Genomic DNA, 11,725 nt, shown 5'->3' on the forward strand with positions numbered 1-11,725 from the left:
CTCTGAATTTCCTCTTCATGTACATGCGGATTCTGATGCACGTTGCAATAAGAGTTATGAACATACATGTATATGAATGAAATACCGCGTAGCTTTAAAATGACTGAAATTAAGGCCGATGACAGGATGTTGCATAGCGATTATTGAAACTGCAGTATCCCACAGTTGAACCAGACACTATACTGTCATCCACAGATCTGCACAGATCCATGGTTTTTTTTTTCTAGGGGAAGGGGGAGTTCCACACAAACTCTAACAGATATCTTTGACGAGGGAAAAACTTTAACAAGTTGCCAATTCTGAAAATTTATATCCTTGAAAAGGAGTGGGGTTTAGGAGGGGACTGCACGCATGTGACAGGCCAATTTTGATTTTCTTCAGTTACATTGACTCCCCTTACCATTTTATGAGGGGTTCGTGTTTCCAAGGTGAAGGGTTCAAGAGTACATTAAGATTACATAGAGATTTAATTACTCTGAAAATCCCGGAAGGGGGTGGGGTTGGGTCCGGACCTCCCCAAATCACCTCAAGATCCGTCCACACGTGTGACAGAAGTATAGTAGTACAGTAATAAGTATATAATGTGTTTTATAATTAGTACATGTATATAATGTTATGCAAAAATTTAGCTGTAATATTTTCATTATTTTCTATATTTTGCCAGAAATCTTGTGGTGCGTGCCTTGCAACCTGGTTATTGCATTTTACTTTCTAATAAAAACATCAATCGATAGGATTTTACGAGAGAGAGAGAGAGAGAGAGAGAGAGAGAGAGAGAGAGAGAGAGGGGTGTTTAATTAGATGTTATGCATTTTGCACAAAGAAGAATCTTATGTTTGGTGGAGGAGTGTTAATGAATAATTAATGGAAATGATAAACGACGGCTGTTGCCGATACCGGCGCTTTCTTGTGTCACGTGATTTATAGTTATGGTGATAGATGTATATAGGTTTATAAGCATATCAGTCATGCTATAAATTGGATAAGTTAATTTTCTAACAGGAAATAAAATTAGTTTTTTTCCACTAGACGGCTTATTATATAAAACGGAAACATTACAGCACGATATCCTTAATAATTTCACTCGGTATCTTGCACAATTTATTTTCCCGTACTTCAGAAAATAAAAACAAACACAAGTCATATAAACTTGCGACGTGCAAGAACCACTAAAATAAATGGCTTATCTGCCGATTCATTATCTATTTTGAAAAGAGAGTAAATAATGATAATATAAAAAGTTATTTAAATAAACTGAGACCGAAATCCTTGCTCTGCTGGCTATGAATCATTACCGTCCCATCTCAATGACATCATATTTGTACCAAAACCTCGAATTTAGATTGGATAACTACATGTAATGAAAATGTTCACGGTTACGGATAAATTGCAGATCTAGGAGAAATCAAGTTCTCAGATTTGCAAAATTGAAGCCTGAAGCCACAAATGTGCAGTAAACATGTGTGAAAATTTGCTTAAAAATAAATACATTGGTCAAATAAATTATTATTACATGTACTACTATATTAATACTATGTAATTTTTATCTTGGTCATTTAATATTTCATTACCTCCTATCTAAATAAAAAATTAAAAAAACAAGAAGTCTGTGAGCCAATGCTCACTAATAATACTCCCGCTCTGATGTGAATACACAAGTTCAGTTATGGACAAACACAGTGATAATCAGGAAATTGACATCAGATTTGTAAAAAATGAATTCCAACATATGGCATGCCTAAACAAAGATTGTGCTAAAATTTCAAGCATCTGCGATGAGTAGTTGCTGAGAAAACTACGACCAAAATTTGTTATGTATGGTACGGACAGACACACGGATAAACAGGAAGTTGACATCGGATTTGTACTAAAAATAAATCCCATTATATGGCATGCCTAAACAAAGATTGTGCTAAAATTTCAAGCATCTGCAATGAGTAGTTGCTGAGAAAACTGCGACCAAAATTTGTTACGGACAAACAGACACACACACAGACAGGCAGACAGCTAGACTGACAGACGAACAGACAGACAGCCACACAAGGGTAAAACAGTATACGCCCCTCTCCTTCGGAGCGGGGGTATAAAAATGTTTGTTTGTTTTTCTTCCCAAAATACTTCTGTTTTAACTTTCATAATACATGTATACACTTATGTCCACATAAGGGATGGCATCGAAGGAACGAAGCACAAGTTTAGAGTTCTCATAATCAAATGAAGATTACGTACAGTATTTACTAATTTCCAGATAATCTATGCATAACGTATAACCCAATCTATTAGAATCCCGTTTTCGTTTCAAAACAATGTATATTTTTAAGCTCACATGATCCGAAGGCTCAAGTGAGCTTTTCTGATCAAAATTTGTCCGTTGTCTGTCATAGTCGTTGTTCTCGTCTTCGGCATCAACGTCGTAACATTTACAAATATTTGACTTCTTCTCAAGAACTACTTGGCCAATTCTAACCAAACTTTCCACAAAGCATCCTTAAGTGAAGGGGGAAAGGATATTCAAGTTTGTTCAAGTGAAGAGCTACGCCCTACTTTCAAGGGTATGATAGTTAAGAATATGTGAAAAATTAATGACATTTTAGACAAATCTTTTTCGGGCCAGAAAAGATAAACTTTATTACAAAGTGTAAATTCAAATTTTTTTCTGATCATGAGGGTCTTGGTAATCAATCAAAGATGTAGGAATTTATTTTATAATCTTAATTCTTCTCAAGAACAGTAAAGTCCTGAATTGTCATATTAATCTCAAGTTACCGGAAGTAATCGTGACACCTGGGGGTAGGATGAGACCATAAAAGGCGATCAAAATTTTATATTGGAATATAATGGACAAAATCTGCTGATGAAGAAGAGCAATTCCGCAGTGTTTCAGGTGAGCATTGTGGCCCATGGGCCTCATGTTTAGTTTTTTGACTAAAATGTCAGTATTTTAAAAGATAAACAAAGAACAAGGAAATGAACTTATACTAGAAATGACCTTCCTCTTATTATATTACGAAGAATCTTATCGGATGTCTAATCTAAAATTTTTAAAAAGCGTCATGTGGAAATTTTTAACAGTTATTCGTGATTTTCTTCCGTAAACGTTGAATGTTTGATTACAAATTTCAATGCATGGGAAATTGTTGAATTTTTTGGGATGTATGTTCTAATAGAGTAAATTAATTCATTTTAAGCCCATGTTGCAGTGGACCCTTTTCATCCCTATTGGCTTACATCTAATAGCTTGAAATATTGTAAACAAAAATAAATTACACAAGTACCTGAGATTGAAGTACAAAATTCAAAATATTAATTTGTAAACTTATGAAAATATTCAAAATAAGGAAGATTATTTTTGAAATCAGTCATTAGTATTATCCCGTTTAAAAAGACTTTAATAAGTGTGCACATAAATAAAAGAAAGACTCGCTCCTTGATTGTTCAAGGTCGTGAAGTTTTCCCTTTTTAATGAAATGTTCACAATATAAAGAAAAATAGAAAGATTCGCCCACTTATTTCAAGTGAAAATGTGCTGTGAAGAAGGAAACTATAACCACAGACGGAAACCGCTACTCAGCGTAATTAATAACATAATTGTTTCCATATAACGTCTGATCTCATCAGTCACATGAGGACATGTAAGATGGTCATACAGTCACCGTGTTCCCGTGCTCATCAACTGAACAGATGTAAATATATTACCAGACAAAAAAGATGTCATTTTTCGACTACAGAAGGATGAAATTCTGATTTTAAATTCTGTGATCTGGAAAGTTATAGGTTGAAATTAACCATGTCGCAAAATATAAGTTATTGTGACAGTAATTTCACAAACACAGGCCACGGATTTACGGTAGCTTCCGGTTTTTATATCGTTCTTGGAGTGCTCGGAAATGTGACTGCATTTGTTCTTCTCATCAAACAATCAAGGTACCACAACTGGAAAATGTTTTATCGCCTCGTGTTGTTACTGGTCAGTGTTGATCTGTTAGGGGTGGTCATGTTTGGTAGTATCAGTGTGATTGAAAATACTGCCACAAAGTGGCTTGGCGGGAAAGGCCTGTGTATCGCGGAGTCCATCATTATAATTTTCATATCATTAACTAACTTATTAATTGTGACGATCATTTCGCTAGAAAGATTTCTAGCTTTATGGCACCCTTATTTTTATTCCACGTTAAAACATCATGCGTGTATTATATTTGTTCCGGTAGTGATTTTATGCGTGGCCGTTGTCATGGCGATTCTACCTGCCGTAAGCGGCGACCATTTTGAAAAGATATATCCATGTGACTTTTGTTTCATCAATATCTATGGCAACAACCATTCTGATTATATTTATGCTTTTATATATAGCATTTTCGGACTTCTTTTCTTAACATTAGCGATCGTTCTAAACATTTTAGTGATCGTTGCGTTGTCTCGCAGTTCACGGGGTTATTCGAGACAACGCCAAAGTTTAATTTCCATAAACCATGATGGAAAGGAGTACTATTTTATGTTGTTTCAGTTATTGGCCGTCATTACAGAGCTTGCTGTGTGCTGGAGCCCTTTACTGGTAAGAAATAATATATCAAAAGTAGAAATCTATCAACCTTAGTAGTTTTTCTATTCTGTATTATGAACTAATTAAAGATTTGAACAGTTCTATACATGACATTTTATACCACAATTGACTATAGTCTAATCAATCACGTACTTAACATCAATTATCATAGTGTTTAGTTAGTTACGTTTTTCAAGATCTCGCCCAAAATTCGTTAAGTATAATCCTTTCAAGTCAAAAACATAATTTAAAATGCAATCCCTTGTGTTGTTCACCACTATGTGAGAATTTTTTTTCTAAATAGATTCAAGGACGTTCAACACTGTATAAGAAACTTTTTCTTTAAAATAAAATCTAGAACATGTCGATAATCAAGGTCAATTTACTTTTTACTGATAGAAAACTTCTTTCTTTGTTATTTTACAGATAAAAATCATTATGACAGTGACTTTGAATGTGGAGGATTATGATGAAGCGCTGTTGAAAAAAAATTATTTATTTTTCCGTTTCGCAGCCTGGGTTCTTGTTTTAGACCCTTTGATATACGTCATATTAAGGCGGGAAATTATCGTTAATATCTGCCTATTTTGTAAGCGTCGAGAGCACCAGCATCTGACGTCATCAGGAGATAAAGTGGACCGGGGATCGATGCATTCTAATCCAAACAGAGCAAGTTATGGAACTATATAAAAATGATAAATAATTAGAGTTTGGGCTTGTAGAAGCAGTCTTGGAAAAAGCGCTTTGAGGAAAGATGTTTGTGTCGTTCTCTAGTCCTGTATAGTAACTAGTACTGTAACAGTAACCTAACAAAAGAAAAAAAAACTGTGGATTCATCGTGCTCGCAAACAAATACATGTAGTTGAAATACTGAAGAATTCAAATTTCCCGTACTGTTTAGGGAAGAACAGATGCAAAATGTAATAACTGAATTGCACTCTTGTGAATTATTATGATTTTTCTTTAGCTTGTCATAATTATTTTAATATGTCATTTGGTTGGTTTTCCTTTCTGAGTTCAATGTATATGAAAATCACCAAAGCTTATATCACATTAATGTAAATTGTTCTATGAATTTTTATGGTGATACAATTAAAAAAAATATTCATCGATTTTGCCCAGGTTAGACTCTGGCTAGTACATGTATGTAAGACCAGAAAGACCAGAAATTTCGTAACAAGCAAAAAAGAAAAAAAAAGACACTCCGACCCCCCCCCCTTCTAGATCCGCGCATGTAATGGAACATTAAAGGGCATATAGTTTTAATTTTGATCTGTCCGTCCGTCTGTCTGCGTTTGTCTGTTATTGATTTCCTTTTCCTCCCAAAAATTACCTTACCAATACTTTTGAATGATTTGTGCTAAAGTTTCATATTTCATATGTATGTTCATTGTACGGAGACCAACATATTTGACCTCTTGACCTTGAGCTTGGGGATACCTACTTTTGCAAAAAAATCACCTAACTTTTTCCTTGGCCATATCCTTTGAATGTTTAGAGCTAGGGCTTTTATATTTCACATGTGTATTTCATATATCCAGACTTTTTTAATACAAACATTTTTGACCTTTCGACTTTGACCTTTGAGTTTGACCTACTTTTGAAAAACTTAAATCTTCGCTATAACTTTTGATTGGTTGTTGCCAGGACTTTCATAAATAAGATGTGTATTCCTTGCAGCAAGACCTTTCTTTGGATACCGACATTTTTGACCTCCCGACCTTGGCCTTTGAGTTTGACCTACATTTGTAAAGCAAACTTTAACCTTGCCCCTAACTTCTGAACGGTTTGTGCTACCTAAGGGCTTTCATACTTCACTTATGCCTTTCTTGTATTAAGACCTTCCTTTGATATCATTATTTTTTTTCCTCATGAGGTTGACTTCGGAGTATGACTTAATTTTTGAAAACTTAAACCTTGGTCATATTTATTGAATGGTTGGTACAAGGACTATTATATTGCACATGATTATTCCTTCTGACAAGAGCTTTCTTTAGGTATCACGCCATATTTGAACTCTTGACCTTGGAGTTAGACCTACATTTGAAAAACTTTAACCTTGGCCTTGAATTTCCAAAGGGGCATCAAATTCACAAATATATCTTGTTTTTGTTCTTAAACGGAACCTTGGACTAATTTACACACCGTAAAATGTAATTACATGTACATGTAGGTGATCATGGAATTAATACGGCGTTCTCGCTAATCATCATAGATCATTAGGAAGTCTCTAGAAAATTCAATAAGCGTGAAATAAATATACCTTATACATCAACCACAGAAGATTTATAAGCCTGAAAAATGCATACCATGTACTTTACTAGACAAACATGATCGTGATTCTGAAAGATAAACACGAAAGTATTTTTGTAAAACGCAGATGAAGAAAATAATTTAAAAAATATTATTATCATTATTATAAAGGACTGAAAATGTGAATTAATTAATCAAATATGGAATTGACTGTGTTGCTATTGTTGGGATATATTTTTTATGAATGTAGAGGACTTCAAGGTAAGTAGTATTTTAGGACTGTTTCTGGTTCCCTGGTACATCCTGCCAAGGCAGAATCGCCCTAAATCCGTTGTAGTCTACCTCGCCCCAGTGCCGCGTATTGAAATGCACGTATATTCCGTATAGACTGGGAGAGTATGCTTAGCTTTTTGCATGTCAAATAAATTTTCATGAGGGAATTTTTTTGATTTTTAAGAGAAAATTTGTTGTCGTAATGATAAAGTGGTCTAAACTTCTCTTTAAATTATAATAAACATGTGTACATGCTAGATAAGTATGTCTGGCACGGACAGGTCGGGCGTACGGAAGTAATGCACTCTGTTGTTGGACAACTTAGTTTCAAATTGACCTGCGGACCGAGGGGAAGGTCTTAAATGTATTGATTCTCCATGAAGTTCTAAATATTGCAGTAAGGTGTTTGACAGTTTGTTTAACGTCCCTTTGAGAATTTTTCACTCATATTGAGACGCCACCACTTGCCGATGGAGGTTTAATTTTAAAGTTTAGACATGTACTAAGCTCCTACGGCCTTTGAGCAGTGAGGGATCTTTATCATGCCAGCACTTACTGCGACACGGGACCTCAGTTTATACGGTCTCATCAAAAGGACCGGTCTCCACGTCCCACAGTAGGATTCCCGCGAGGTAAAGATCTATTTCTTACTCTGCAACTGTAAAGCAAACGCTCTACCACTGCGCCACGCAGGCGACTTCAAGTAAAGTGAGTGAAAAAACAAGGGAATGATTTAGCGCAATGGTAATTATATGCTAATTTTCGCACCTTGAACTTGCTTTACGGTGTTCACCAGCGAAAACAACCCGTAGGCATTTTTAAAGAAGTGCAAAAAACAAAGTTTAATAACACACCATTTTTGAGAGTGCTCCTGTACCATCAAGTTGTTAATAATGCCTGTGTAGATTTTTGCAATGGATTACTGCACTAAACGCCGGATTTTGGGTCTTTTTCAGTTGCTTTTGTTGTTTTTAATTAAATCTCAACCTGGTTAATTTCACTTTTGGTTATATATTTAAAATTCCGGGCAATGTTGAACCAAATTTAAAATGATCTTAAACTGTGATACAATAACATAATTCTTTGTTTTTTGTCCTTACAAATGTACTTCTTTCTAAAGATAGAGAATTTACACTTTTCTGCCCTTGATTGAACATTAGGTATGCATGAGAGGTGGAACTAACATTGTAAGAATGAATCTAAAGTTATACTAGAATAATAACAATGACATCTCTCCCTCTATTCTGTATGGCACAAGCACACTATTTACGAAGGTTTCAATACGAAATTAAGAATATATATGAGCACGTCCGTGTAAATAAAGATTTTAAATCAGTGTCTGACAATTCAAAGTGTTCGAACTCAGTTTCCTAGTAGCACACAACATACTAACGTACACGTCACGTGACAGAATATTACCTGAATATGAAATCACGTGGTAAATTATAATATTTTAAAACATGTCACAACCTTTGGTTACAACACACACACACACACACAATTAAGAAGGAGCAGTTTTTCTCTTTTAAACTATGAGTACATGTTTGTCTATTAATCTCCTTTTTACACAATATCATAATGCAAATATACAACCACTGTTAGACGGAGAACAATAGACAAACATGCGCTGACCATGTATAAAGTAAAAAAAAAGTGGTCGTCCTCATTAACGAACGAAAAATCAAGAAATTGTGATGAACCCCGCCTTTGAAAACAAATTTGTACTTCATAAATACACATTTTTATTTAATGTAATTACGTAAAGTTGTAGATAAGATGCTAAAAATCCCTGCAATTAAAAGAAAAATGCTTGTTTTGAAAGTTTACTTTGTCGCAATTTTCGCATATCCTGAAGTGCAGTCATCCTTTGTATACTGCTTTGAAAGAAAAAAAAAGAAAATTAATGAAAAAAAAAAATAATATCATACTTTAATTTGCTGGAATGCAATCAGCGATCAATAGTTAAATGATATTCTGAAGCATCAGTTCATCTTGATGTTTTAAATAATTATGGACCTCACGATATGTGATTTAATAGCTAACTGTCGAAATCGAAATATTCGAAAAAGAAGAGTCAAGGTTTTACTTATGTCGGCGATTCTCATTTTGTGTCAAAATAAAAGAAATCATAAAGTATATTACTATTAAGAAATATTACTTCGTAAACATCTTTTTTTAAAATCAATTAATAAAAACAAAGTTAAGAATATTTGGAGTGATTAGATACAATCAAGTTTAACCTCCTATCCTCCAATTTTTTGAATTTTATTCGTTGAAATTATTGAAAAAACATACTACGTGCATTTACACTATTTTTTCAGTTTCCCTTTCAAATCAGTATTACGGAAACTTGAAAATAGACGGAAGTTTTGTTTGTGGTGGAGAAAATGTTTTCTCGTACAAAGAGGCCACCATGCTTTGTCGCCATCTTGGTTTCTCTGGAGGTGTACCATTGCCCCCTGGCAAGATGGAGGTATCGTTTCCAATAGGAATAAGATGCTCTGGTAATGAATCTTCAGTAAGTCAGTGCAATACCTCGAATTTACTTTGTCCGTCCGTCAGTCCATGGGACGATGAGAAGACTGGAGTAGCACGAATTCTTTGCTATCAAAATGGCGGGAAAAGTGGTAACCATAATAGTTCCATGTACATCTAAATAGACATTTTTGTGATCAAATCGAATAATTGTTTTTACGTATTTATTATTTTTACAGAAGGAAGAGTGAATCTTAAATCAGGTCTTGGCCGGGTGACTGTAAGTCAGTTTGGACTAAGTGCTTCCGTTTGCGCAGACTCGTGGACAGATGTAGAGGCTTCCGTTACTTGTAAAATGTTCGGTTTTAATGGTATTAAAAAGCAATCATTTTCACCTAAAGCTGAAATTACTGTTATTATTCTAGATCTGAGACATTAAATTTCATGCAAAAATTCTACAAACTTAATTGTCATTGAAATTATAAGCCGGTATATTATATACTGGGAATATTTTACTTCAATTTTAGATGGAATAGCGTTTGATATAAACAAGAGTGCTCGAGATGAATTCGTCCTCTTCGGTAAAGTCACGTGTTTTGGAAACGAGTCGTCATTTTTCGATTGTTACTCACAGGGTACAGAATGCAGAGAATCATACGCCGTAAATGCAGGGGTCCTCTGTTATAACAAATACGGTAACTATTCTGTTCATTTCTGAATCATTATAAGTAAAAATACTTGTGGTTTTTGAATATATATACCCGTATACATATACCGTATTTTTTTTAGTCTGTGTGATGTATTTACTGCAAAGATCAACGACAATCAACATTCAAACATAGCAAAAGCAGATGTGAATGTTGATGAAATTGAGTTTTGTTTGTGTATAACAATCCGCAACCGTTTTTTAAAACAAACATACTTTAAATCCCATTGTAGCACCATATATTCAGTTTAATGGGGAAATGGGACTGTATGAACTGGTGATTGACAACTACACAGTGATGTATTGCTCTCAAACGCACTTCTATCCTCCAAGTGTGCATGCGCCACATACAGACAACCCTGCTAATACTATCCCGTGTGGAAACATCGTTATTTTAGATCACAAAATAAGAAAAACGTAAGTATTCAATTACTCCAAAGTTTAAAATTCTTGAACTTTTAGACGATATGCAGAAAGCTACTTTTTGAATAGAAAGGCATTTGTCAAGAGAACAAGAAAAAATTATCATTTAGATATTTGAAAAAAAATTAAGGAAAGTTTTGGTCTTTTACGAGAAAATTGCGTATAAATACGTACATTTAATACATAAACGTGTATATTTTCTCCATGTTAGAGGAAATTTAGAATATTTCCCTTTTCCCAATATTCCACTGTTCCTTCAAAGAAAGTGAGAAGGGAGTGTACTATTAAAATATTTAAAGCACATATTTTTTCTTTAGCAACTAATCATATTATTTATTTTTAATTTTCATTAGGACCGACAGTAATGGAGTCTCATTTCCTTTGCGAAAACTCTGCAAAGCACAAGCCGCACCTACATATAATTGTAATGGAGGCTGGAAATACAGTTCCGAATGGAAAAAGAAGCACCCCGAAAGTTTTATGTGCGGGAAACCTTGGGTTTCTTCTGGAACTTTGTTTACGTGCTAATACTACTCAGTCAGAAGACATATTATGAATGTACATAATCATAATTGCATTAATTAAATTTATATTAAAACGCTGTCTTGTTGTGTAGAACCAAGATTGATCAATTACTTAAATAGAAATTATCGTAACTCACTACTCTATTCTTTTCTGAATTTCAAATTCGACCTTATTACGTATCAAGAAACGAGAAACAATAAGTTTTCACTCCTTGTCCTTCAATATAAAGCATATTACAGAAGGTTACATTGTATGCATCTTATTCTTCAATGTACCATGAGCCTAGCATTTTTATACATGTGTATAATATTATATTACTTAGTATTAAAGTAGATAGCCAAATGCATTTACACAAACATCCAAAACATATAAAAAACGAGAAACTATACATAAAATGAACTAGTTGTGTCTTCTGGTCATCATTTGGGATGAACGGAAGTCAGTGCCGTAGTTGATTACTCCGGACCAAGGATTGGCCCATTTACTTGACCCATACACTCCATTTAAATACGCGTAATGGCAGTTTTTAA

At 34.3% G+C, this 11,725-nt stretch overlaps 2 protein-coding genes across 2 annotated transcripts; both read left to right on the forward strand.

The window, feature by feature from the left end:
- The first annotated feature begins 3,679 nt into the window (after positions 1-3,679).
- On the forward strand, positions 3,680-5,653 carry LOC133193363 (prostaglandin E2 receptor EP4 subtype-like). Its single transcript, XM_061329301.1, has 2 exons — positions 3,680-4,552; positions 4,967-5,653. Exons 1-2 carry the CDS (start codon positions 3,788-3,790, stop codon positions 5,228-5,230), a joined length of 1,029 nt encoding a protein of 342 aa, XP_061185285.1. The 5' UTR covers positions 3,680-3,787; the 3' UTR covers positions 5,231-5,653.
- A 1,226-nt stretch (positions 5,654-6,879) lies between these two features.
- Positions 6,880-11,266, forward strand: LOC133193364 (scavenger receptor cysteine-rich type 1 protein M130-like). Its single transcript, XM_061329302.1, has 6 exons — positions 6,880-7,054; positions 9,388-9,693; positions 9,781-9,912; positions 10,069-10,236; positions 10,481-10,664; positions 11,024-11,266. Exons 1-6 carry the CDS (start codon positions 6,994-6,996, stop codon positions 11,196-11,198), a joined length of 1,026 nt encoding a protein of 341 aa, XP_061185286.1. The 5' UTR covers positions 6,880-6,993; the 3' UTR covers positions 11,199-11,266.
- Positions 11,267-11,725: the final 459 nt, after the last annotated feature.

The sequence above is a fragment of the Saccostrea echinata genome, unplaced genomic scaffold, assembly GCF_033153115.1.
Source record: "Saccostrea echinata isolate AGI-Se365-2 ecotype Australia unplaced genomic scaffold, CSIRO_AGI_Sech_v1 ptg000027l, whole genome shotgun sequence".
Taxonomy (NCBI): domain Eukaryota; kingdom Metazoa; phylum Mollusca; class Bivalvia; order Ostreida; family Ostreidae; genus Saccostrea; species Saccostrea echinata.

Coding starts and splice junctions, on each gene's coding strand:
- LOC133193363 (XM_061329301.1), top strand. CDS start 3,788: ATGTCGCAAAATATAAGTTATTGTGACAGTAATTTCACAAACACAGGC. Junction 4,553..4,966: donor TGTGCTGGAGCCCTTTACTG/GTAAGAAATAAT, acceptor GTTATTTTACAG/ATAAAAATCATTATGACAGT.
- LOC133193364 (XM_061329302.1), top strand. CDS start 6,994: ATGGAATTGACTGTGTTGCTATTGTTGGGATATATTTTTTATGAATGT. Junction 7,055..9,387: donor TGAATGTAGAGGACTTCAAG/GTAAGTAGTATT, acceptor CTATTTTTTCAG/TTTCCCTTTCAAATCAGTAT. Junction 9,913..10,068: donor TAAAATGTTCGGTTTTAATG/GTATTAAAAAGC, acceptor CTTCAATTTTAG/ATGGAATAGCGTTTGATATA.